Source organism: Epargyreus clarus, unplaced genomic scaffold (genome assembly GCF_041222505.1).
Source record: "Epargyreus clarus isolate Ecla_fem2 unplaced genomic scaffold, WU_Ecla_fem_2.2 ptg000031l, whole genome shotgun sequence".
NCBI classification, from domain to species: Eukaryota; Metazoa; Arthropoda; class Insecta; order Lepidoptera; family Hesperiidae; genus Epargyreus; species Epargyreus clarus.
In genome coordinates, this window is record NW_027332236.1 from 823,923 (window position 1) to 851,921 (window position 27,999).

Sequence of the window (27,999 nt, forward strand, 5' to 3'; positions counted from 1 at the left end):
GGTCTCCTCTCATGATGAGAAGGATTAGGCCATAGTCCACCGCGCTGGCCAAGTGCGAATTGGTAGACTTCACATGCCTTTGAAAACATTTTTTTTAAGATTTCTCACGTATGCAGGTTTCCTCGCGATGTTTTCCTTCACCGTTTAAGCAAGTGATCATTAATTTATAATTTTCTAATACGCATATAACAACAACAACAAAACAGAACATACCACGTCAAATCTTCTATCCACTAGGTAAGTGATGCTACGCTCTGATGGCCATATGTAATCAACCCCAGATAAAATTGTAACGCCTCGGATATTGTATATCTCCTAACTCTCTTACTAAACACCTTAAACTAGAACCATCCAGAAAACAGCAACGCCTAACACTGTTTTTATTTGGTGTGGAGTCGGTGCTTCCGGAGTCAGAATATTTTCTACATACCAAATGAGCTCTTCATGGAGATTGTGAATTATTTCAACAAGGTAGAAAGATAAAAACTATAAAAGATATTACCGACCTATCGTAACTTATAAACGGGACTTCTATATATTTCAAGGTTTTCGTATTAAATCACAAGATAGAAATGTAATTTAGCACAGAATTACAATAGACAGTTTCATTGACCTCAAAACAGAATGATTTATCAAATGTCATAATATAGACAATGAAAGTAATAAAGATTTTCATCGAATAAAGATAATCTTCTAATCCATCTGCGATAAATAATTTGCAGAGTGATAAAGTTCTATAATTTAGTGTCCTGAAACAACGAATAAAAATAGCGAATAATGACGTAATATTTATTTATATAATTATTATTTACACGTACAACTATTCTTATGTACTTACAGTTACTTTATCTAAACATAACAATTATCAGGGTCATTACACCCCCAGGGCAATATCATTGCGATGGGTCCAATCCAAAGTAGCTCATACCTAACATAATATATCTTATAACTACGAGTTTGATACACTTATATGTAACACATAATTTGTGTATTCACTTATATCATTAAAACTTAAATACTTAGATATGACCATAGATATATTATCCTACTGACGTAGGGGATATGACTAAATACTGCAGACCGGCTGCCGCATTGCGCAATAAACTATGAATATTGTCATTGCATCTTTTTTCTCACTCATCTGATAAGCATATACAATAGTTTTGCTTTAGGCTCATCCAACTGACAAATGTTTATATTTCTATCTATCTTATCATCTAACTCAACATTTTCATTTTAACTTCTTCATCATCATTTTGCGTTTTCTTTTCTTTGAATTTTCCATCATTGAAGAAGTCTTCAATCTCTTGCAGAGTCCTGTCCTTGGTTTCTGGCAGAATGAAATAAAGACATAATAAGGAAAGGGACATCGTACCGCCCAAAACTGCAAACGTTCCGTATACCTTGATATTTTCCATTAAGTAAGGAGTCACTTGTAACCCAACCATCACGCCAACGGATAAGAAGAACCCTCCCACAGCGGACCCTGCTCCTCTATGTTCTAGAGGGAACACTTCTCCCAATAAAGCCAGTGGAATTGGTGTGCAACCAAGATTCGCCAAAATGAAATAGATAACAAACAAGAAAATTGGTATCCAAACTCGATCATTCGAGATAATTTGTTTGGAGGCTAAGAAGAGGTAAGTACACACAATGAAGAGCACAAAAGCCGCTGCGAAACCAGTGGAGAAAAGAAGCGTTCTTCTTTTTAACAGCTTAACCAGAACGGAGGAGAATGTAGCGCTCAGTGTGATAATCAGGTCTATTGCGAGGGTATAGTAGAAAGACTGGGATTTATCACCGGTGATTTCACCAATAATCTGCAGGGCATACGCTGGGAAGATGTGTCGTCCGCTCGTTTCAAGCACGAAGGCACCGAGTATGATGATAAAAGTTGGTTTAATAAAGTCCTTTTTCGTAAACTTCTTCAAGAAGTCAACAATTTTTTCGCCAATAGTTTTCTCCGGGTCAATGTCCATAGTGCGTTCCTTTTGTGCTTTGATCAATTCTTCCAATTCTGCAATGGATTCCTTATCTCGCCCTCTCAACCAGTAGAATGCCTTCTCACTCTTTTCGAATTGTTTCCGCGAAGCTAACCACGCAGGGCTTTCAGGCCAGGTGCAAATTACTATCAACGACGCAATATGAGGAATCACGGCTATCAGGGCGACGGTTCTCCAGGTGTAATAGTTGCCTAAGATGTGAACGACCATGCCTCCGAGGCAAACAGCAGCGGTTTTGAGGTTGAGAAACATTCCTCTGCTTTTCGGGCTTGTGTATTCTCCGATAACAACTGCTCCGAGACATACTGTAGCTCCTGCCGCCATACCACCGAGGAGTCTTCCGATCATTAGAGCAGGGATATTGGTGGCAAAGTACACTAAGAGCCAGCCTATAATTCCGGGTACTAACACAAATGCATGAGCAAGTTTCCGCCCTATCCAGTCCATCAGAATTGACGATATCAGGAACCCTGGTATACCCGCCAAACCAACCGATGATGCTGTAAACAAAATAAAATTTTCATTTCAAAAAATTAAATCATCTTAGACAGTAACACTTTTTATTTACAGTTTATGACTATATACAGATCAATTAGTCGATTCTAATCAATTGAAATTATGTTTTAATAGTGTTTTATCAGATAAATTTGACTTTTATTACCTGCGTAACCCTATTTCAAATTATAAGTATGTCACATGTATGTATGCCTTGTCATCTTCTTATATATAAAATTCTCGATTCACAATGTTAGTTATCGTACTCCTCTGAAACAGCTTTACCGATTTTCACCAAATTTTATGTGCATATTCAGTAGGTCTGAGCATCGGCTACTATCTATTTTTCATACCCCTAAGTGATAAGGGTTTTTTATCCTTAATTTTTTTTTATATATATGGCAACACAACGTTTGCCGGGTCAGCTAGTAATTATATATATAGTTCTGAGTACCACCGCCATACCTATTTCTAGCGTGGAACAAATCTGGACTTTTGGTGGAAGGGCACGGATGTTAGTTGATTTACAAATCCACCATCTTGGCTTTAAGGAGAGGTAATGCTATGTCCGCTTTAAGTAGAACCTCCGCTCTATATGGAGATGTTTTTAGATGTCCATCGACGGCAGTCACCACTTGCCGTCCAAAGATGTATGTTCATTTGATACTTAAGTATAAGTATTTACTTATATTATAAAAATAAATAACATTTCTCATGTAAGTAAATGAGTAGACACACAACCAATATCCGAACAACTAATCTGAAACTTTCTAGTAAAAGGGGCCTTTTCCTGTCACACGTGTATACGACCACATATGTATTTCACTCGCACACATGAATTACTGATAACATGAATTACCGAAATTAACGATAGGATGCATGTTTCCCGCGACATGCGTAGATTGTAAGTACCATTAGGGTGGTCGTTAAAAAATATTTATTTGACACACCCTAAAAAATCCTTCCTGTTGACGAAAAATGACGGGAGGCAATTTTTTTTTTTTGGTTTAAACAAAAAGAACACGTGCCACACGCGTGTTGATAAAAATGTCTTTTTTTGAAATTTCTCCTACAGTATTCGATAGTACAGGATTTGAGAAAAACTTGTAAGGACTTTTTTGTAGGAAATTAAATTCTCTAAAAAAAAGTATCTCATAACTTTTTTGAAAAGTTCATAATTATCAAGATATTCCCAACTATACCTAAGCAGCACAAAAAAATGTTGACTTTTCAGTAGATAACATTTAACAATTTAAAATGACCGGCGGCGTCGGTCGGCGGCACGTGTTCCATTTGTTTAAATTAAACTAAAAAAAAATCTCCCGTCATTTTTCGTCAAAAGGAAGGATTTTTTAGGGCGCCTCAAAAAATTAATTTTTAATGACCACCCTAAAGTACCATAATTATTATAGGTAGTTTTATTTTTTTTTCAATAATTATAGTAGGTTGGCAACTAAATTCCTGTTATATGAGTATTATTTATTTTTCAAAGCTGTGTACGTATTAGAAATTAATTATCACAAAAGTTCTCAAAGGTGTGTGTATTCCATCCATTTGCACTTGGCCAGCGCGGTGGAGTATGACCTCAAATCCTTCTCACTCGAAAGAAGACCCGTACCAAGCAGTGCAGTTAAGCGCTGCTGTGTTCTGGTTTAAAGAGTGGGCTAAACTTAGTCCTCAGGTGTAGCGGCGCGTCTATGGCTGAGATCAAGTAGGAATATCTAATCCTATCTAGGGTTGATAACAGATGTCCATTAGCGGCAGTAGCCACTTACCAAACTTTCCTGCTACTCCTATATCATAAAAATAAGTTTACCAACCCAACATAGAAGCTGTATCCAGATCAGCCTGGATGGGAGAGCTGGGGTCCCGGAGAGCTGGCAACAAGCAGGTGGTGAAGCTAAGCAGCATCCCCTGGCCCAGCATGTTGTATAGTACCCCGGACACCGTCCATGCCTGGAATGCACATCAGAAATAAGATCCTTTTTAATTTTCATGTTTTTTTTTTATTTGATACAACTTTAGAAGTACTTTATTTATTTTATCTCTTTTATTTTATAATAAACACATAAATGGTTGCCTGGAAGAGGTCGCTATATTTGTGCTAAGGCCGCCAATTGTACATTAGTTTATTTTTAAAATGTTGTATTTCTTTTTACTTTTAATTTGGTATACAATAAAAAGTTTTGTATTGTATTGTATTGTATTATTGTAAAAGTTTAAAATAACCTATAGTAGACAACCCAAAAAACCATCGATAGATACAAGTTTCTTGCATACGGGGCATTTTTAATTTTTACGGTTATAAATTCCGCTTCAGGAGGTAAAGTCCTGAGGGACTGACTGACCGCTGCTTAAAATATAACGACCAAAATGTGTAATCTGTAATCTTAATTTCATTATATTATAATTTATTAGAGCGTCAATTCTGTAAATGCAGTGTTCACCTATAATTGTGGGTACACGACTTATTTATCTAACTTTTGCAATGTAATTTATATAAGTGAACTACGTTGGTGAACCTTTAATAAATAAATAAATAAATTAGATTGTTCATATTCCTTGCTTGTCACTTCAACTTAAAAACAGTCACACACCCTTTTTCACTCACATACACAAATTTAACGTTCTTTAGGAGACATTGACGAATAATCACAAAGCTTGCTAAAATTATTAAGTCTCTGTCTGTCTGTCCGTCCGTCACAGGTCTATCTCTTGAACCGTAATACAAAGACGCTGGAATCCTTTACATTGTGTGTTGATAGGGCAGCTATATCAATACATATTAAAAATAAAAAAAACTTAAAAAGAAAGGGTCTCTAACCAAGAACCCTAAAATAAATATTAATCTAATCACGGACTATTACATTATTAGAGATTACTAGGGATTGAAACATGAATAAATACCTGCTTCAAAAACGGTGTAACCATTCTCCTAATTCAATAGTCAAACCAATTCCCAGTCCGTTTCCTCCAGAGCCAAGTTTCATTATGAAGAGAGAACTGTTATCACACATAAGGGATTACGTTGATACTATTTATTGTCATATTAATATTAATAATGGTACTGTTATGATATCGTTTATTGCACCAGTTAAGAATTCCACTGTTTTGCACATTGAGGTAAACGGAGTCGATTTTAATGATAAGGGCGTTTTGCATGATAAGGAATCAGTAAAGAACAAAAGGAAAAATAAGTTAAAAAAAGTAAGTCCCATGGAATTTTAAAATCCCGTTTTTAATAATCAATCTATCTAAGGTTTGCTAACCAAAGATAGTGTGTAACTTCGAAGGTGGTAGAACTCTTTGTGGTTCGACTCCGGCGGCACCACCGCCACACCTATTTCTGCCTAATAACAACAGTGTTAGATACTCCTGTGTTCCGTTTTGAAGGGTGTGGTAAGGGAGACAAACTTTTCCGAGGCGTTCCAGCTTAGTCCTCAGGGGTAGCGGCGCATCTGTGACCGACCTGGGGTGGGAATATTTAGATATTCCCACCCCAGGACATCTGTAATCAACCGCAGATAGGATTAGTCCTATCTGCGGTTGATTACAGATGTCCATGGGCGGCAGTAGCCTCTTACCATCAGGTGGACTGCATGCTCAGGTGGAAAAATGCTGACTTATGTTATAAAAATATAACCTTTAAACCAGAGCACAGGCAGACTAGGCAGACTTTTTAAGTGTTTTTTAAACAACAGCATAATCATACATGTAATTAACGTAATTAGGATTAAGATAAAGATCTTTTATATCGAGATAAGCCTAAGTAAGGTAAATCACAAATAACTAGTTGTTAGTAGTACGAGTGGTATTAACGATGACCTCACTCGCGCACAACAAAAACATTATCATTATAATGAGCATCTAAATAATGTAGATCATTCATGGAGAGAATGTGTGAATTTTCACTTATGTGTGAGTACAAATATACAATGACATTTGAGAAAAGATGTTAAAGTTTTCTAGTCATTTTGTAATCTTTGCCTAGGGTAGTGTGTAGAGTAGACTGTAGGGTAGACATTTTTATTTATGTAGTTATTTATTGCAAATACACATACAACGTACAACAAAATATAAGTAACTACTTTTTGCCCGCGGCTTCGCCCGCGTTTAAAAGAAAATAATATGACATACTAACATACATAAAACTGAAAATTCATACCATCATTGGAAGGAAAGTGGCGGCATCTGGCGAAAATCGGTCGTACCTACTCTGAAACCTTCGTGGGCTCATGGACAACAACTTTGCTAAAGACCATCACTTGATCAAATGCAGTTTATGATTCAATCCTTAATAATATCGATTAAAGTAATCGACTGTTTTGGTCCAAAAGATCGATTGTCAGATTAATTGATCTTAGATCCCTAGTTCCCGTGGAATTTCCGGGATAAAAACTATCCTATTTCCTTTCTCGGGTCTCAGACTATCTTTGTACAAAATTTCATTAAAATCAGTTCAGTGGTTTAGACGTGAAGAAGAGACAGACAGACAGACAGACAGACAGAGTTACTTTCGGATTTATAATATTTGTAAGGATAAGGATATTAGTAAGTCGTACTATACTCTTTAGTGTATACTATCTAGATCTTCCTAACAGTACATCTACTAGATGAGGTCCTATTTCAAGACCTCGTTGTGAAACAAACTGGCTCACAGTCCACCTGATGTAAAGTGGTCATAACCCTTAGACATCTATCATCAACCACAAATACCGATGGGGATGGATATCTGATGTCAAATGTATTATTGCTCTTGAAGAATCCATTGAAATGATGTAATCAGTAGTCTTTTATCACGGGATGTAAATAAAACACAAATTGAAGAGGGAAAATATAATTAGGCGCAAAGAAGAATCAGCAACACATTGACAGAGAAGCAATCTACGGCCTCTGAACGTGTTCAGGGCGATTAACTGCGAAATCGAAGGTCGAAGCCCTTAGCCTTCCTTGCGCTTTTCTTCCTGTAACTCTGCATAGAAGAGCTGGGCGTCCTGCATCTGGCCTTGGACCATGTTCGCCATGTGCAGGTCATCATCGAACTGTTCCTTCAGGTACTTAAGGGAGCCGATGAAGTTGAGAATCTTGCGTTCACGGTCCGCCTTACGACGCTTTAATTCAATTTCGTACTCTTCATCGTCCTCATACTCCTCCCCTGGAAGAGACATAAATACGTTAGGAAAAGCATAACTACTAGGAGCAGTTGCGGTTGTCCCTGTAGTTCCGGGACTAGAATAGGGCTACGGTATCCCCTGCCTGTCGTAAGAGGCGACTAAAAGGGGGCTTCCGGGGTTGCCGGCGGCAAGAGTGGGAGCTCAAGCCGTCCGTAGAGCAACCCCGAGAAGGACGGCGGCATGTGTGGTCGCATTCCGTCGTAAACACCAGATGTGAGGGAGGAGTGTAAAGTGCTCCCTCAGGGCAGAGCCCGACCGGGGCATCGCGCTCGGAGGACTCCGGTTGTGTTCCATTGGAGATCCCGGAGTTCTCCACCAAGTTTTAGTTCGGTAAAAATTCCACATAACCCGGCGTCGCTCCCACGTCGTCGGGTACCTTTTGAAGGTTCCCCCTCGAAAAAAAAAAAAAAAAAAAAAAAAAGGAGCAGTTGCGGTAAGTGGTTTTTCTGACTTCATATCAGATATCGTGACCAACTTCATATAAATGGTTCACGGTCATTTGGATATGATAGCCCTACAACTTTAGTTTGAAATTACCACTTAACATCGCCCTTAGAGCCTTAAACTTTGGCTAAAATACTGTTCTTTTTTATATCGTTGAACCAATTCACTTTATGGTACACGGTCACTGTCCTTATCTGTGACCAACTCCATATCAAACAGGTTCTAATGTCGATTACAGATGCATTGTCGCTCGTCAAAGCTAAGTTTGTCGCATCATATGTAAGTCAGCCGGCATCCACACCCTTTCATCTAAACGGGTGGTAGAACCTTTGTTGTTCGACTCCGGTGGCACCACCACCACACCTACTTCTGCCTCATAACAGCAGTGTTAAACGCTGCCTAGTTCTGGTTTGAAGGGTGTAAGGGAGACACACTTATCCTAGGCGTTCCACCTTAGTCCTCAGGGGTTGCGGAGCATCTGTGGCCGACCTCAGGTAGGAATATCTAGTCCTTTGATAACGGAGGTCCATGGGCGGCAGTAGCCACTTACCAATAGTTGAACTGTATGCTCGTCTGCTACTTCTATATTATACAAAATTCTTACCATTAGGACGCAGTATGCGACGCGTATCCTGGAAGCAAACAGATAATTAATTAGTTTTATTGTTGAATACAGATAGTAATTATACCACAGACCTCTTATTCAAATATTATTTCCTCTGGGTTATCTAATCCAATGCGTATTGGAAACTACTGAACAGATTAAGATGGGGTTTTCAATCAAGAAATATTGACGGAGAGTATGATACGTTTCCTTAGCTCTGAAAAGTATATAGGATTTTTGATAAGATTCTTCGATGAGTAAAGTTAACCAGTTTTGAGAATTGAAATTGTTGCGTAAATAAAGTTTTGCCACGTCTCCGAGCTAAAATGTCCCTAAAATGTTTGAAATATTTATTTACTTATTACGTAAATTACGAAGAATTAGTTATTTATACGTATATGTCTATAAAATGTTTTTTATTTGCCAAGAATTCAAAAAATAACTGACAATACAGCCTTTTTTGGCTTCATCCAATTTCAAGATGGTGAAGTATCTTTCTATTTTACTTATAAAAGGTAAGATTAAAAAATATTCGCAGAAATTAATTGCGCGGTCCACCCGACAAATGGTCGGTTCCAACTTTGGATATCCATAATCAACCTCAAATAAGACTGAAATCCTGCATAATGTTGACCACAGATTAGTTGCTACTCTAACTATACTTACTACTTACTTACTAAATTATAAAGCTTCTTTTGTTTCTGCCTTATCATACTACATATTTAGTAATTAAGGTATTGATAGCCTAGTGGTTAAGAAACTCGGCCTCTTGATCGAGGTTTTCGAGGCAAATTCCAGGTATGCACCTCTTATTTATCAAAGTTATGTGCGTATTAGAAATTAATTATCACTTGCTTAAACGGTAAAGGAAAACATCGTCAGGAAACTTACATACCACCAAACAAAAAAAGTTTTCAAAAGTATGCCTGCGCGGTGGACTATGGGCTAATCCTTCTCATTCTGGGAGGAGACCCGTGCCCAGCAGTGGGACAGTAATGGGTTGACGATGATAATAAGATACTCTACGCATTGATTCCTAAATTTTTATACAACAAAAAAATGTCAAAACGTTGATTTAGAATGAACAAACTATCGATTTTATTAGAATGAAGGTTACTTACAAGATCCTCGAAGAGGGCTCGAGTGTAATCCTCATAGGATTGGGCCAGTTTGCCATAGCGCTCCTTCATTTCCTGTTAACATGCAAAGTGAAGATAGTAGCATATCTCAGATACACTGGTTTAGTCCGCGCCAAACTGCTAGTCCGCTCTGAATATAGAAATGAGTCGCGTCGCAACAGCAAATTGTAGATATCAGCGGGACGAAGACAGTGCGGGAACCTCCGCTGCCCGCTCTCGCCCGCGGGGACATAGCTGCGTTAGTGTGCTCTTACTGTTGCTACGGAGTATATACAGGGTGAATTTTTCAAACGGGCCTTCAGGGCCAAATCCCAAATAAAATTGAGGCTTTTCCTTTAGTTTGTCATCTATCATTACTCCCAGATTTTGATCCTAATAAGCAACACTATCAGATAGTGGAATAATATAGGTGTAGTGTTTTTCAAAATGAACTCGTTCGATTCCCGGCTAGGGAAAAAGTTATTTTAAAAAAGTAATGATGCAGTTTTAGTTTTTATCAAAATCGGCCTCGTAACTCGTTTTAGCATTTTTCACTAATCCTTATAGTTTCGGATTTGGCCCTGAAGGCCTATTTGAAAAATTCACCCTGTATATGCTAGTAGTTGTGTTCGACCTCATTAGCTCACTTGCGCGCAACAACTTCAGAGCGGACTAGCAGTTTTGCTCAGATAATATTAATATCATATTAATAAAATTTGTATCTATCAGGTATACTGATATGAATATTATCTTTACAAAAATAGTAATAATCTCGGTCCAAGTTCAAATCTAAGGAAAACAACATTTTTTTTGGAAATAGAATCAAAATTGATTCCGTAACTGTTTTGAGTTTCTTTTTCGCTATTCCTTATAGTTTCGGATTGGGTCATTCATTTACACTTAATATCCATAACGTGAGGCATTTAGGAGGGAATGGGGTCGAGCCAAATCTCATGTAATCTTATTTTGGGGACTGGAGGGGTCTCGGCAAATCGAAAAATCGTTAAAAATGTCTCGAGTGCTAATAGTAATAGGAATGATGGATTGATGATAAATAATTATATAAATTGTACCTTCGTAGGCAGGCATCGGATCAGCATCCTCGCAAACTGGGCATACTGATCTTCATTCAGCCTCAGGTGTTTCTAAAAGTTTAAACACATTAATTTTAACTGTTGTGGAGTAATAAACCAATCATACGTATGAAATGAAATGAAATGAAATATATTTATTTTGTATAGGCCAACGGCGGCACTTACAAATTGTCAGTTACAATATTTTTCTTATACTACTACCGGATCGTAAAGCGATATGAAATACTGGCACAGTTACTGACAATACTGATGCCATAATTGTCTTAATTATAATTATATTTTGAAGGATAATCATTATTGCAGTTAGAAAACTTATATCACAGTTCAAAGAAAAATATTACTAATAATCTCCAATATAATTATGTAGACATATTATGTAAAAATTTATTGATTAATAAAGTGTATATTATTATATTTATTATATAAATTAAATCGAGGATTTATATGCGAACTAAGTAAAATTTAAATTAACTTTCTAATAACTAACTAACACTCTTTCTACACTCACAGCCCCACATTAGGATTACCTGTGTCGTGGGTGCCATGGAAACACACATAGACAAATACACAAACACCCAGACCCAGAAACAGAAATCTAAATTCATCATTTACACATCTGTCTGGCCGGGGATCGAACCCGGGACCCTTTGCGCGTCAGACCGGTATGGTGGCCGCTCCGCTACGCGGGTCGTCACTATGTGTATAGACACACTACTAATAGTAGTACACATGATGTAACTATGATTTAAATAAAATTCCCACTTAAAGAAGTAGATATGAAGCTAGTTGATTAAGCATATAATAAGTTTCGAAATCGTAAAAGTCTAAGTGGGTAACTACGAAAATAATGTTACCCATATTATTAACACGCTTTTATTAGCTTGGGTTGTATGTATGTATGTATCTTTGAACCCGATTTCTATCCACTTTGAAGGTTCAGTGTAATTCAAAATTTTGAAAAATTATCAAAAACCGATAACAATACACGATTTTAATAATTTTGTACCATTGTCCTTATCAACATCCTCAGGATTAACGATTTTCGAGGCGAGAGAAAGCGCCTTAGGGAGAGTTCAGGCAAAGTTACTAGATTGATTTTTAGTTTTGAAAAATATTAATGTTATTTCCCTATAACTCAAATGTACTGAAACATATCTATAATGCCATCTTGTAGAATGATTTTTAGGATTCCGTACTCAAAGAATAAAACGCTTTTCTCCGCGTGTGCTTGTCGAAAATTGATAAGTGGAGCACTCCACGCTTTTTTCACAATTATACAATTTACTGTTCCTTAATTGATTCCTAGATAAAATTATTTTCTACTTTATCGTTGATTTTATCATAAAAGCGTGTTTTTTTAGTTTTTTTAATTATATTTTGGTAGTATAAATATACCTAACTTAGTTCAGTGGTGCCCTCTACTTCTTTAGTATAACTCTTAAGGCCTGACCACACAGCGTATTCTAGCGCCGCGCTAGGGCGTTAGCGCTAGAACAAAATCCTGACGCCGCGCGCCTTTAGTCTCTTACATCATAGCTTCAGTAATGACAAGTACCAATGCCCATTATAAAGTAATAAAATGAAGTTTTAATAAAATACTTACACTCATATCGAGTTCACTGAATGAGCCGAAAAGACTATGGAAACCATAGACCTGAAATAGAGAATAAGCAGTAAGCATTTCTTTAATTTAACACAAAACAATTGCAAATCATCTATTTATACTTTAACAGTTACAATGATAAGTAGCTAAAAAATAAATAAATACGAATTATTGAAAATGATATACCATCAAAATATTATTTTTCTTCTAATCAAATCAAATCAAAATTCTTTATTCAAAATAGGTTCTTTACAGAGCACTTTTTAAATGTCAGTACAACTACCACCACGTCACAAGGTGTTTCGTTATGGAGAAGAAGCGGCGAAAGAAACTCCATTAATTCAAATTATATTGTCTGACCGAAGCTTCGGGTTTTTGCTTCGGCTGACTGCGGCCAAAAAACCTAACAAAAGCTTTGGCTTCGATTAAAATACGCAGAAGGTTCTGGCGATAGCTAAGTAATATCACGAAGTGGTCACCATACCGGTCTGACACGCAATTGGTCCCGAGTTCGATCCCCAGACAGACAATGAGGTTAGATATCAGGTAATTATGAATTTAGATTTATGTTCTTGATCTGGGTATTCAATTATCTTAAGTTGAGGTATAGTCCGCGAGGACTAAGCTGGGCTTTGTGTGAGTGCACATGGATAGTGTAGGTGTAAAGTAAAATTAAAGTTTAAACCGGTTTATCTTGCTTTTTGGCAATCGTGCATCTTCTTCACTTCTTGTACCGGTAGCAGAATTGTTGAATTTTTATTATTTTGTATTTGTCTTCGATTTATTAGTAAAATGGCATCCAATATAAATAAACGTGCATGTGGCGAATAATTTAAGATATCAAAAACATCTTTTTTGTTGCAAGGTACATACAAAAACATCGATAGCGTGATTCAGAATCGTATAGCGCTATCTCTTGGCGAGTAGCGAAACGTCGCCACAGTATCAACGACTGATGAAAAATAATAGTGTATATTATGAGCGTAAAAAGCCCTAGCTCAGAAAAATAAACGCTTCGGCTTCGGCCACATTTCTTCGGTCGGACACTATCTAAATATATGTCGGAGCAAATACGGCAGTTCTCCTATTATAAAATGAAATGATTAAACACCTGAGGTAAAACTACCTGCATCTTCAATAGGAAAACAAGTGCACGTGCACCGGTCCTATAAAAAGGGCCGTACTGGCGACATCGGGGCATTACTGCTGGAGCTGTGGAACAGTGCGGACCTCCTTAGGACGTCGTTATGCTGCCCGAAGAATAAACGAAGCTCAACAATTCTCGTGTGGTTTGCTTTCGAAGGTTTCATTATGAGTCATTCATCAACATCATAACAATAATTATGACGTCAGCGGTGCTGACGTCACGCCTTTTTACTCTGTTACTTCGTTATATATATTACTCAAAGGTGACTGACTGACATAGTGATCTATCAACGCACAGCCAAACCACTGGACGGATCGGGCTGAAATTTGGCATGCAGGTAGATGTTATGACGTAAGCATCGGCTAAGAAAGGATTTTTATTTAATTCTACCCCCAAGGGGATAAAATAGGGGGTGAAAGTTTGTATAAATCTTCTTAGTTAATAATATTATTTCGCAACGCGAGCGATACTGCGGGCAAAAGTTCGTTGATTTATAATTAACTTACAACATTCTCAAGATCCGCCGCATCGGGCTGGTACTTATTCTCTTCATCTTGCTCATCATCATCCTGTAAACAATACGCACCATAAATAACTTTATATGAATATAGCATAATTAGAAAAATCTATCTATCCTGAAAAAATTAGCATTTTTCTGCATTTTTGGCTATAGCTAGCTGCCACGAGAACTGCATTTAAGAATTATTTACACTTCTAGATAGCTAAATTAAGTTACGCTATTTTGTATGAACGTCTATAACTTAAAAACGTTAGTATAAAAAAATAAGGTGCTAAAGTCTGATTTTGTATGGATTTTTGTTCTTAAATTGCAACGTGCAATTGGACAACAATTGGACGTGCAAAATGTGGAATGAACTTCCTTCTGAGGTATTCCCGGAGCGCTATGACATGGGGCTCTACAAAAAAGGTGTAAAAAGATCTCTCCTTCAAAGCCGGCGATGCATTGGCGACTCCTCTGGTGTTGCAAATGTCCATAGGCGACGGTGACTACTTTCCATCAGGTAGACATCATCGTTTAGGTATAATAATAAAATAAAATATTGAATTTAAAGTGGTAATTTCCCGCCCATGGGCATATATACCCAACTCCAAAAGATAAGAAAAGAACAGGATTTCTATCAAGTGACGCTGATCACAGATACTTTGCTACTCCTGAGGCCCAAGATGATCACCTCATATCACCCGGCAACCACACCCATCCGCCGTAACGCAGAAATGCACATTAGAAGTCGCTGTGGCGATGGAACCACCTCGGTCGACCCTTATTAGATCTATCACATTTCGGATGCTACTTACAATATCCTGCCATTCGTCCGCGTCGTCGTCATCCTCCTCCTCCGAGGATGTCACCTGCTGTAAATGAACCTTTATTAGCCTAACACAAACACACACACACACAAAGAATTCTTTTTTTTATAATATAGCAGTAGCAGACGAACATGCAGTCCACCTGATGGTACGTGGCTACTGCCACCCATGGACATCTGTAATCAACCCCAGATAAGATTAGATATCCCTACCTAAGGTCGACCACAGATGCGCCGCTACCCCTGAGGACTAAGCTGGAACGCCTCGGAAAAGTATGTCTCCCTAACCACACCCTTCCAACCAGAACACAGCAGTGCTTAACACTGCTGTTATGAGGCAGAAATAGGTGTGACGGTGGTGCTGCCGGAGTCGAACCACAAAGTGTTCTATCACTTTCCTTCCTTCTATTAAAAAAAGTCTAATACATAGTAAATTTACAAAACTTTCTTAGATAGAAATAGAATCCTTGAATTGATAGATCTATAATGAATACCAGATAGGACAGTGACCCAGATCTGTCCTCCAAAGTCTTATTGGCATTAGAGACTTCTCTGATGCTGGAAATGTCCATAAGTAAGTATCGGGAAATTCTTTTCATTAAATAGCCTGCCTAAGCCTTTTTTTTTTGACGAGGGGGAATCCTTCAATAGGTGCCCGACGCCATGGGAGTGACGCCGGGTTATGTGGAATTTTTACCGCACTTAAACCGTCCTCAGCGTTTGGTGGAGAACTCCGGGATCTCCAACGGAACACAACCAGAGTCCTCATAACGCGATGCCCTTCTATCGGGCTCTGCCCTGGGGTGAGCACTTTACGCTCCTCTCACATCCCCTGATGATTACAGCGATATGCGACCACACAAAACCACTGTCCTTCCCGGGGTCGCTTGCTGGTCGGTTCGAGCTCCCACTGTTGCCGCCCGCAACCCCGGAAGCCCCTTTTAGTCGTCTCTTACGACAGGCAGGGGATACCGTAGCCCTATTCTCGTCCCGGTACTACAGGGACAAACCTGCCTAAGCCTGCCTAATCTGCCTACGCGTTAAGTTTCGAAAATTCGTCTTTCAAACCAGAATAGCAGCGTTCAACACTGCTATCAGGCAGATATTAGTGTGCTGGTTGTGCTTTCGAAATCAAACCACAGTCGGATCTATCACCTCCAATACCTTCAATAATCCTCTAACTTTTATAATAAACATCTACAAGAATTGGACATAATTAATTGCTCAATACTTGCATACAAGCGGGAACTGAAACAGACTCTTAAAAATTGCATTGTGTAACAATTTACTTTTTTCCTTTCTTTTTGTACTTGTATGTATATTTTAATATTTCAATATACCTACTCCTAACAGTGTAAACAATTACATCTTTAAATCTTTGTGTATCATATATTAGTGGAATCTTTGCTGATTTTTGTTATGTCTATGTGAAAGTTACTGTATGTATTAAATATTCTATGTTTTCCAAATAAAAATAACTTACCGGCACCAGCCGAACGAGATCTTCCTGCAGCTCTTCGCAGGTCCTCGGCACTGGCGGTTCCATCACTACATCAGAAACAGAATAATAATATAAAACTTTGTATATTGACATCTTTATTGAGATATCGTAGACTTTATCGACTCTTATGCAGGTTTCCCCACGATGTTTCCCTTCACAGTTGAAGCAAGTAATAATTCAATCATAATAATCAAATAAGTTTGAAAAATCCGAGGTGCCGAGGATTGGATCCTCGGAGCTCTCGATTCTCTTAATCGATTCAGGATTTAACTAGGCTATCACTACTCAGTAGTAGTAGTAGTGTACATTGAACTTTTTTTTTATAATATGGGAGTATAGTAGAAGAGCATGCAGTCCACCTGATAGTATGTGGCTACTGCCGCCCATGTACATCTGTACACCCCAGATAGGATTAAATATTCCTACCTGAGGTCGGCCACAGATGCCATTGAACTCGATTTTGCAATACCTGGGCATTCTGGTAACTTATTATACTTCTTCAGCATAAAGAACTTGACCCTCTCCATCTCGTCCTCGAACGACTTCAGGTAGCTAAAGGCTTGATGCAATTTCCTTTCCATGGCGTCAGCAGATCGACGCAAACTCTCATCAATGCTACCAGACGATGTGCTTGCATCTAAACAGAAGACTAAAATAAGGACTGATATTCGCATCTGTTTCGTAGATAATTAGCTAAAGAAACCTATATGTCTGAGGGTTAAAATAAGGACCAGTATTTTTCTTAAACATAGGAGTAGTAAACGAGCATGCAATCCATATGGTGTTACGTGACTACTGCCACCCATAGACATTGTCATCAACCCCAGATACAATAAGAATTCTACAGGATTACGGTAACAGATGCGCCGCTACCTCTGAGGACTAAGCTGGAACACATCGGATAAGTATCATCCTTATCACACATTTGAAAGCAGCGTTTCATACTATTGTAACTGAAGCAAAATAGTAGCGTCGGTAGTGCCTCTGGATAGGAGTGGATTCTACCTTAAAAATTGTTCGTAACCTCATTTATATAACAATATGTGTTACATACCATCCTCGCCCGTTCCATTGTCTTTTAGGGCACGCAGCAGTTCGAAAAAATGTGAATTCTCCATCTATAAAATAGATAAACCAAATGACATTTTTGAACACAAAAATATCGGTAATTAATTTGATACCCATTTAGTTTTTTTAAAAGGAGATTATTTTAAAGACGCTGTCTACACTGATAGCCTGACTCTACGATTAAGTACTTGTGTCATGGGTACCGTGAATACACACAAAGACAAATACATAACACCTAGACCAAGAACAGGTGTCTAAATTCATCATTCAGATATCTGCCTGGCCGGGAATCGAACCTGGAATCCTCATCGCATTAATGAAGGGAAACTAAAAAATAATGCTTCCGTTAATTTATTTTGAAAGACACTATTTATTTTGATGTAATTAAGCAACCCTTAGCACACGTTGAAGCAAGAAAATGAAAGCTTTTAAAGGAAAAGGGAGAAATGAGTACTTACGAATTTCTCGAAATTTATTGATGATTTTTTAAGACAGGTAGCTTGATCATATACACTCTTGAAAGTCTGTAAACATAATGTACATTGATCTTTACATAAAGCGCCTCTAGCGGACTGTATCAGAACTGATTGGAAATGTATGGGAAATAAGTAATCAAAAACAAAATCAGCCATTTTTGTATATACATAAAAACTCATACTAAGGGTACTGATGCTTGACATATGTGGCAACTGCTACCATAGACATATTTAATCAACCCTAGATAGGGTTAGCATCCTACCTTAAGACTAAGTTATAACGCTTCATGTAATATCACGTAATGTCTGCTTCAAGTTATTATTCCCGTAAAATTTATTTTGTTAATCTTTAACCCTAAATTGTTATTACAGAAATAGGTGTACCAACGACACCTCTGGAGTCGAACCATGCAGACGACACCCAAACCCCTTAATTAACCTTAAATGTTCAATATATTTTTTTAATTGTCATAATAGATCTTTAATACTTATCATTAAATATACTTAAATGTATCGAAGTTTTTCAGAGTTAAAATAACTACCACTAACACTACCTTTCCAACTTTTATTCATAATATAGAAGTAGCAAACAAACAGTCCACCTGATTTTACGTGGCAAGTGTTACTAATGGATATCAGTAGTCAATACCAGATAACATAAGAGTCATACCCAAGGTTGGCTTCAGATCCTGAGGACTATGTTGGAACGCCCCAGATACTTCCTTTCCGTGTTTTTTATCTTTTATCTTTACCATCTTCGAAGTCGCTTTGTGATAGCGTATTGATTTCCATTGACCAACGTCAGGGTTGCTTTAAATTTCGACATAAAATGTTGGTAACTTACCAAGAACTCCATTTCGGCCCTCAGATTCGCCGCGGCGTGATCAGACATGGCTGTAACAATGAGAATATTTGTATACCACCCACCACCATTTTCTTTTTTATTATATAGGAGTAGCAGACGAGCATGCAGTCCACCTGATGGTAAGCGGCTACTGCCGCCCATGGACATTTGTAATCAACCCCAAATAGGATTAGATATTACCTAAGGTCGGCCACAGATGCACCGCTACCCCTGAGGACTAAGCTGGAACGCCTCGGAAAGGTCTGTCTCCCTTACCACACCCTTCAAACCGGAACACAGCAGCGCCTAACACTGCTTATATTAGGTAGAAATAGGTGTGGCGGTGGTGCCGCCGGAGTCGAACCCCAAAGGGTTCTACCACCTTCAACCGCCACCTGATAATAACTGATCACTGCCACTCATAGCCTTTTGTAATCAACTTCATCTAGAATGGTGTTCTTCCAGAAGACGACCATAGATGCATTGCTAGTCTTTTTTTTGTAGCAGTAGCAGACGAGCATGCAGTCCACTTGATGGTAAGTGGCTACTGCCGCTCATGGACTTATAGATTACAGAATGAACCCCAGATAGGAATAGATATTCCTACCTGAGGTTCGCAACAGATGTGCCGCTACCCCCGAGTCCTAAGCTGGAACGCCTCGGAAAATATAATAGATAGAAATGTAAGAAATTTTAGATTTAAAACGCAACTTTATCTTTTGACTTTGAAGGTTTTTTATTGCCTTGCTAGCTTTTGTTGCTAGATGGGGCAAAATAGTCGAAAGCTATTTATAATAAGAGTCCAATGTAAACTCGTATGTTTTTTTATAATACACATAGGAGTAGCAGACGAGCATGCAGTCCACCTTATTATACGTAGCTACTGCCACACATAAAGATCTGTATTCAACCCCAAATAAAATAAGGTTAGATATTCCTAACTGAGGTCGACCACAGAACTAACTGAGGACTAAGCTTGAGGGCCTCGGAAAAGTATTCTCCCTTACCAAACCAGAACACAGCAGCGCTTAAAACAACTGTTAATAGAACTGGAAAATTACAAATTAATCAAAACCCTAATTGAGGACGCCCTGCTTCAAATGCAGCATCAGAAAGACTATTTTCATTATCTCTTACATCGATCATCATTTCATATTATTTTACAAGTCCAAAAGACTGATATGTGAAATTAAACCTAATATTTACATAATTTATAGAATAGAAGTGCAGGGTTTATATATTAAAAAAGTTAAACAATAAAATACACTTGACCTCAAATAAAGATAATAAATAACAAATGTTTGTAAGTAACAGTGTCCACTTGCCCAAAGGTGAATATTGATATAAAGTCATTTTCTTTACTTAAAGCTGTTATAAAAACAAACGATAGTCAACCAGATCAATTTGATTATATGACCAAATCTATCGATCCAAACTAGCCAATCGTTGAGGTAGTAAGTTAAGAAACTACTTCAGGACATAAGGATAAAATATTATAAGGTTTGTTAAGAAAGAAAACACATTTTCAAGCAGAAAAATATATTTCAAGCGCAGAGCAAAATCAGCAAAATAATCTTAAGAAGCTAACACTCTGAACCCTTGGGCAGAGGATCAAAACGGAGCAGAGGGTCATCGCCCTAGCCCTTGACGCGGTCCTCATCCTCCCTGACAGCGTTAGATTTGCAGGTGTCAAAGTATTCTTGTATTTTGTCAACTTCTTCATCAAAGCCCTTCAAGTACACGTATGTTTCTTGCATTTTACGCGTCAATTTCTCCATGCCGTGACGAATACGTTCCGCTTCCTGACGGCCCCATTCATCTGTACCAAAAAATAAAATGAACTTACAAATGATATGCGAATTTATTTATAAAAATTGATATCCTGAAGATATCCCAAAGTATGATAAATAGGTAAAATAGCCATTTAAATATTGATAAAGCTCTTGTTGTGATCAGCAGTTTCCAATATTTTCCCGCGGAGACTTACTATTTTATTTTTGGTTTTATAAAACTAAGCGGAGATATTACAAATTCCGTTACTCCTAAGGCTGAACGTGAACAAAAGCAGAGGTTTTTACAGACACTACTAATGACACTGGAAATTGGAAAAAAAAATAAGCCATTTTTATCATAAGTTAAGGTTACTTGCCGTTTATTTCTTCAGGTTTGGGAATAGAAGCCAGGCTGTATGCGGTCAACTCTCGGACCTAAAAATAAGTATAAATTGAGATACTATTAGAAAATCAAAGGTGGTAGACGAATATGGTTGGATTAAGGAGATAGCACCACGGCAACTGATTGTAGCATGAAGCACATTTTGAACTTCTGCAGATATGCCGTCTTATGTACGAGTATATAATTATTTCCCTAAGGAGTGAGAATATATCTGCAATGGCCTTCAGATAGAACTCCTACTCTATATGGAGTTGGTACAGATGTTCATGGGCGGAAGCGACCACTTCAATGGCTAGCTCCATAAGATCACCCGTCTCCCGTATCGCTGAAAATCCTAGTGATCTGGTATCTTACATAAATTCATTTCTTAATATCAATTAAACATGAATGTTTGTGGCTAAAATATGAATACTCCGATTAATCGATCTCTGGTGGCTACCTATTATTCTTAATTACTTACCAAGTTCTGGAGGCCGCCAATCGTGCCTTTCAGAGTCATGGCATAGTCTCTGTCACGAGTCTTCATGGCCTGCAAACATTAATAACGTTGACACTCACAGCCACATACTAGGTATTTCCTTTATCGTGCCACGGACACAGACGAAGACGAAGATACAAACATTTAGATATATGTCTTGCCAGGGATTGAACCCGAAACCCATTGTGACCGCTCAGTCGCGGTCAGTCACTATAAAGGAATAATTTATATCATGACCATAATTATCTTATGTACAAAAAATATGTTGTAAGTTTGTACCAGTCAATTATCTATGAAGAAAAACATCGTGAGGCAACCTACAGAGTTGGTTTGTGAAGTCTACCAATTCGCACTTGGCCAGCGCGGTGGATGCCCTCATCCATCATACTCTATAAGGAAATGTAGTTGTAGTATTTATATAAATGGTTAATCTTAAATCTCTTTAGCTCTTCCAATACTTCAAGAGCGATGATTTGAGTTAAACTTAAACTTACCAGTAACTTTTTGATTTCCTCATCCATCTCTTTTTCAGCACTCAGAACAAATTCGTCGTCCATGACTACAACAATCAAAATAAACATATAAATACATGCAAATCTCCAAAAAAAAATCATTACAAAAAATATTGTTATTCTTTTTTGTGGTGTATATAGATAAATTTATGAATAGCAAAGGATTTTATATGAAACGCTTGAAAATAAAGCATGTAAGTGGTTATACTTCTTTGGTGTAAAAAGCATTTCTTTTTTGTACTCAACTCAGTTCAAACAAATTTTAACTGACAAATGACCAATACACGAAAGTCGTTACTACAAATAAAAAATCTCATACCTACATAGTTTATGCCGCCAAGTGTAATTATTAAATTTTTAAACTAGATGGCGTTGTACATAATTTGAAATAAAATAAATAAATCGTGATGTCGCAACTAAAAATAAAACGTTTTTAAATACGCCGAAAGAAGTATAACTTCAAAAATGGTTTATATGAATAAAGTATTTTTTGTATTAAAAGAAAGAAAAATATGAATACCATGTTTATGCTGAATTTTAAATATTACAATTTTCATATATTTAAAAAATGATCGATGAATTGAAAATATATAATTTTTGCCAATAATTTACTGATGAAGACAAGTTATGAATAAGGTAATTTTATGTTGAGACGTTGTAAGGAAATAACGCTAACTTGTATAAAAGCCAACAAGTTACTCAGGGCCTGTTTCTTGTCACGCAGGCTCTTGCACGCCTGGCAAAACCCGCGTGACAATAGAGGGCCCTTACTTTGGGAATCAAGAAAATCTCATTTTAAAAAGCAATTTTTATAAGGAATAAGAAGAAAATAAAACACGCAAGCAGAAATATATCAAAAATATATTTCATTGAAAAAGAGAAATAATAGTAAAGTCATAATTAATCTGTTAAGACTTTGCAGTAATATTATTAAGTTATGTAATATATACAGACGCACCGCCTTTGTCAAACTATTCTTGATTATGAGCTTTGAACATGGCATTCATATTCCCGAAATCTGAAAATTTTAAAATCACATGTTAAGGTAGAATAGAATGAAATATGTACTCGTATTTTCATACTCATATTCTATATAAATTACGATGATTTGTGTCGAGGAAAGTTCGATTCGGATATAAGTAAGGCAAAGGCTAGTCAGAAGCGACGAGAGGTGCGGAAGAAGCGTAGAGGCAGCGTGGACCGACTATAACCGTAGCTATACAAAATAATATAAGTTGTTCGAACTCTCTCGCGTGTACATAAGCACTCGCTGACTCATCTTGCTTATACTGTTTACAACTCAACGCCAATACTCCAGTATCTATATACAACAATAAATAAGCATTATTCCTGCCACGCGGGTACACTGTCCGCACGCATGTCCCAAGTGAACGCCTGAATTAACTCGATGCACACCAATGCAGTCTCTTCGCGACCCGTATGCGTGGCATGCATGTCAAGAAAAAAACACTTATGTAAAATAGGAGGCATGTGGTACGTATGCAGGCTAGAACCGCACGCAGGTAAGTCCATGTGACAGGAAACAGGCCCTATGTATGTACTTGAGTACCAATGTTGTCACTCACACACAAGCAACCGCATTTTGGGGTGTGATGATAAGATGACCAAAATATTTTGGATCTTGTACTTACCCTTTTTTGTAATACGAATGATTGAATATTCTGAGGTCCACAAAACTTAAGAAAAATAACGGTATTGACAAATTATTGATGCCCCGTAGGCCGACACAACATAAATACATTTGATTTCAAATTATTTTACAATGGAATTTTAAAAACATTCCATTAACTATATATTTTGTAATTTATCATTAAATTCTGAGAATACAAATGAAAATTCTTCAGTTGTATAAATTTCGTAAGTGTTGGTGATATTTTTCTTTGAAATTTAATTTTTTTGCTGTATTAATATATATTTTTTATTTTTAAGTATGGTTCGTTATTTGAAAGTAAAGAAAATAAATAATAACGTGGGCCGTAAGGCCGTAAGGTCCACGTTATTATGATGAGTGTAAACACAACCATTAAAAATTTAAACATTCTACTAAATTATTTACCTATTTACTAGTTACAATTTCTAATTGGTGTGGCCCGCGGATCGGATTGGAAACTAACATATTATCGATGAGGTGCCAAAAAGATCAAAGAGCAGCCATCATAAATGCATTAAGGCGAGGTGAAAAGTTTGAGAACCGCTGATCTGGAAGCACGAGTAACGAGACCCAGACAGGGTGTGGCCGGTGGCTAATAAATCAATATCGAGCATGCGCAGTAGACCCGATGGAAAATTCTCGAATCGTTCAAAACCGATAATGACATTTCTATTTTTAAAAATCTATCGAATTCCACATCTCACAAGCATTTGTGATTTGGCACATTACAAAAATGTCCCAAAAATTTTAGCGATAAAACTCATTATCTCAAAAAAAGTATAAATCAAAAATCATCTTACCTGCAACAGAGATGAACTGTTAGCAATAAACAAACTCAGAAGCGGAAAAAGCGAAAAGCTAAAAATCCCGAAGTGTCCGTTAGATCAGACAGTAGACGCCCAACTGGTGTCTGGGTGTCGTCCACACCCTAGATCAATACAGAGCATGCGCAGTGAGAGTCGGTAGAGCTTTTAATAGAAAATGTAATGAAAAATATTTTACGTAATTTTATCGTTTATATAATGAATGATAAATGATAATGCTTTTTAACACCCAAATTCAAATCCTGTTGAATTTTTTTTTAAATTAATAACTAGTTTTTTTCGAACCATTAAAAAGCTTTCTAATGAAACGAAATTTACCAAAATTTTGTGACCGGAGTATCATAGAATACATTTAGTTAGACATTAGACACATTATTGTCAGAACTTCGCGGCGCAACGGTTTGCTTTTTTTCGTCGAAGTCTATATATTTTATAGGCTGGGTAAGTTATTTTTTCATATTTTTATTTTACTGAAATTTTTATAGGTTTTTAAAAAAGTAATTGCATAAATTTCGTTTAACGACGTATTCAATTTCAATTCAAGCGAAATTATAAATCCAGTTATTATTAAACTGTCACAAAATAAGTCATATACTTGCAATTAAACTTAAGTGTGACTACTTATTAAGAATTTTCTAAAGTCCCCTAAGAAATGAAAAAGCAATTAAAACATCAGTAAAAAATCAAACGAGGAGATGCAAGAATATTAAAAAAAAAAAATAAGTAGCTATCCAATGGTTTATATTCGAGTACATTTGGAAATTATAAAGTTTACGGCCGCCAGTTTATCATTCCTGTTACTGTATCTCCACTCAAACGCGAGTTTTTAATCATCACCAAATTAAAATAAACTTAAAACTGTATATTTATTAATCACTTGCTTTGTAATCAAAAGTAAACGCTACTAGGTGTCCAGCATCTTTTTTTTTTATATTTAACCTAACGATAAGGCAGGCGAGCTACCTGATGGAAAGCAGTCACCGTCGCCTATGGACATTTGCAACACCAGAGGAGCCGCCAATGCATCGCCGGCTTTGAAGGAGAGTTCTTTTTACACCCCTCTTGAAGAGCCCCATGTCATAATCCTGAGGGAATACCCCAGGACTATTGGGAAAATCACAATACACCAGCCATCTTGATGCGCAACAGGGTTCCGATAAAATTTTCAAGCCCAAATAAAACCAGAAATACAATGTACCAACAATAAAATAGGTTTAAAAGCTCACCTGAAGCAAAGGCAACCAATTTCTACCACCAGAGAACTTTAAACTGACTTAAAAGCTCTTAAAAGCAATTAAAACCGAGAGAACAATCTAGACGCCCCGGAAGCTATCTAGGATTCTATCAGGACTGAAAAATCAATATCGGACATGCGCTCTGCACATGCTCCTCGAAGTACGACGCAATAAAAAAATATAATTATATCGGAATAGTAAAACTATTTTAAATTCTTATCAAGGAGTACTGACAACATAGTTATAAATGTCCCATTACTTTTTGAAACCCATCCGTTTTTATTAACTCGTAATAAAATTTTACAATTTTTGAAAATTGAAATGGCCGCCGCCTCGATTCTTGTATCCCTTTCTCTCTCGTAGTTCGTACTATCGCTGTCCCGTTTCAGCGATAGTGGCGCCACCAATATTGTTACGTAACAGGAAGACACTAGCGCCGGCTAACAACAATTCATCAATAATAAATTATGTTTTATGCCTGGATTGGGTGGACTATTGGTCAATACGTATATTTATGCGTTAATATTTTACTCTAAAACCACCATACACCATCTCATGAGAAAGCAATAAATATCTAATTATTTTATGTTAAAAAAAATCGATAAAAAATATATTAAAGATACAATTTGCAGAATGTATTTAGGAAGCAAAACAGATTGATTTCGATTCTAGGATTCGAGGATTTGATTTTGGTGCGGTTTGTATGGTGAATGAAGTGACGCCATTTTTTGTGCAAATCAGAATCAACGTGACGCTATTTCTACATTGAGTTGAATCCAATAAATATATCGACACGCGATTCCCAGAGATAAATAACAGAAAAAATATTTTTAGAAAAGCAAAATTATAGATTAATGTGTTCTAAAAATTATCGCAGAATAAGTTGGCGACCATCCCAAACAACACACTTAATATTTTCAATGATTTGCGCTAAAATCGAAAAAAAAAATATTTCCATTACTATATACCATTTCATTACAACAAGATTGAAAGTTACTTTGTTTTTTACACAAAGTCAATATTATGTGTTAAAACAAAGAAGTGCAGTGTCAGGGGACGCTACCTTCATTATAATATGATTATCTAGCAGTTTAATTTAGCGTAGAATTACTCATTAGTCTTAAATTAGGCTAGATCGTATTAATATAAAGTACCTATTACTCACTTGGTACTTTATACAAACAAAAAAAAATCATAACAGAAAATAAACACAATTTAATGGCTCCCTCTAATGATTTACCAACGACCCGTGCCAACGACATCTCAAAACGTAGTCTCAGTTCAAGTTCACGCGATCAAGAAAGACATTCAACAGGTAAAGCTCGTCGTTTGCTCGCATCATCCTTTCAACGGAATTGCATATATTTTTCAGACGTCCCATAAACTTAGCCGCCATTTTGAATGACTTTTCACTTGAATACGAAATTGCCGCGACATGAACTTAAATAACAGTAACTATTCTAATGGGAGGTAAACTAAACTGGTACATAATACAATAAGAACCATCTAAAATATCTTCGTAAATCAATTTTCGTAGTCTCTCCGTGAACTTTCCCATCGCCATTAGGATGCAACAGGAACTCTCCAAAAAATTTTACAGATACGATTGAAGTAAAAAATATGAACATTAAATTATACTCAAAGTCTTACCTGCAGCCATGGTTAGCAATTTCAGCAATCAGAAAACTTTAAACCGGTTGAAAAGGTTTTAAACTATTTAATTCCGGGAGCTACAATCTAGACGCACCGAAAGCTAACTAGGAAGGTCTCGGGACTGAGAAATCAATATCGAGCATGCGCCCTGCAACTGACGCCCCGATATTATAGCAATAAATATTTTAGTAATACATTACAACTAACTATGCTCGCGTACAAGAAACTGTTACTGAAATATTCAATCAGAGTTATAAGATATAAAGTTCAAATATAATTTGTAGATTATTCAAAAGACAACAAATAAAATAGGACATCTTTTATCCGCCATTTTGTCTTTGTTATATCGCACTTCCTCATTAGAACTATATGGTGTTTGTCTAAAGTCTGTTTGAATAAAAAAGAAATGAAATTAAATGGAATGATTTTTTTTTGTTTTAATAATCATTACATACTCTTTTATTCTTTTTTTAATGATATCATTTTTTACGTATAATTAATGAAACGCTAAACGAAAAACTATCATCGTGATGAATGTAATCGTTCATTCA

The 27,999-nt window shown here is 36.9% G+C and overlaps 3 protein-coding genes across 8 annotated transcripts in view; all 3 read right to left on the reverse strand.

Annotated features, from left to right (window-relative positions):
• Positions 1-1,082: 1,082 nt before the first annotated feature.
• On the reverse strand, positions 1,083-5,518 carry LOC140754769 (facilitated trehalose transporter Tret1). Its single transcript, XM_073089858.1, has 3 exons — positions 5,406-5,518; positions 4,319-4,454; positions 1,083-2,503 (listed from the first exon to the last, which is right to left on the reverse strand). The coding sequence occupies exons 1-3, from the start codon at positions 5,427-5,429 to the stop codon at positions 1,218-1,220; spliced, it is 1,446 nt and encodes a 481-aa protein (XP_072945959.1). The 5' UTR covers positions 5,430-5,518; the 3' UTR covers positions 1,083-1,217.
• A 1,801-nt stretch (positions 5,519-7,319) lies between these two features.
• LOC140754844 (uncharacterized) lies at positions 7,320-17,698 on the reverse strand. The gene is made up of 10 exons (XM_073089981.1): positions 17,566-17,698; positions 16,981-17,148; positions 16,494-16,558; positions 15,000-15,056; positions 14,189-14,251; positions 12,536-12,586; positions 10,912-10,983; positions 9,842-9,913; positions 8,721-8,748; positions 7,320-7,653 (listed from the first exon to the last, which is right to left on the reverse strand). The coding sequence occupies exons 1-10, from the start codon at positions 17,627-17,629 to the stop codon at positions 7,439-7,441; spliced, it is 855 nt and encodes a 284-aa protein (XP_072946082.1). The 5' UTR covers positions 17,630-17,698; the 3' UTR covers positions 7,320-7,438.
• Positions 17,699-20,421: 2,723 nt separating this feature from the next.
• LOC140754837 (uncharacterized) overlaps positions 20,422-27,999 on the reverse strand; it is a 29,726-nt gene continuing 22,148 nt past the window's right edge. For 3 of the 6 annotated variants that reach the window (XM_073089966.1, XM_073089973.1, XM_073089969.1), the window contains exons 2-5: positions 22,047-22,111; positions 21,535-21,603; positions 21,049-21,106; positions 20,422-20,718 (exon numbers count right to left, since the gene is read on the reverse strand). In XM_073089966.1, the coding sequence (XP_072946067.1) occupies positions 20,537-20,718; positions 21,049-21,106; positions 21,535-21,603; positions 22,047-22,111 (374 nt within the window). In that variant the 3' untranslated portion in view covers positions 20,422-20,536. Of the gene's footprint in view, positions 20,719-21,048; positions 21,107-21,534; positions 21,604-22,046; positions 22,112-24,536; positions 24,665-25,786; positions 25,903-27,445; positions 27,568-27,999 lie in introns of those variants that run through there. The other 3 variants (XM_073089967.1, XM_073089970.1, XM_073089968.1) reach the window with 3 other exon arrangements.

Excerpts from the sequence above, each read along its gene's own strand:
- LOC140754844 (XM_073089981.1), bottom strand. The coding sequence starts at position 17,629 with ATGGAGAATTCACATTTTTTCGAACTGCTGCGTGCCCTAAAAGACAAT. Across the intron at positions 15,057-16,493 it reads ATCTCGTTCGGCTGGTGCCG|CAGGTGACATCCTCGGAGGA; the intron begins GTAAGTTATTTT and ends GTTCATTTACAG. Across the intron at positions 10,984-12,535 it reads TCAGTGAACTCGATATGAGT|AAACACCTGAGGCTGAATGA; the intron begins GTAAGTATTTTA and ends TTAAACTTTTAG.
- LOC140754769 (XM_073089858.1), bottom strand. The coding sequence starts at position 5,429 with ATGGTTACACCGTTTTTGAAGCAG. Across the intron at positions 4,455-5,405 it reads TTACACCGTTTTTGAAGCAG|GCATGGACGGTGTCCGGGGT; the intron begins GTATTTATTCAT and ends TGTGCATTCCAG. Across the intron at positions 2,504-4,318 it reads GGATACAGCTTCTATGTTGG|CATCATCGGTTGGTTTGGCG; the intron begins GTTGGTAAACTT and ends TTTTGTTTACAG.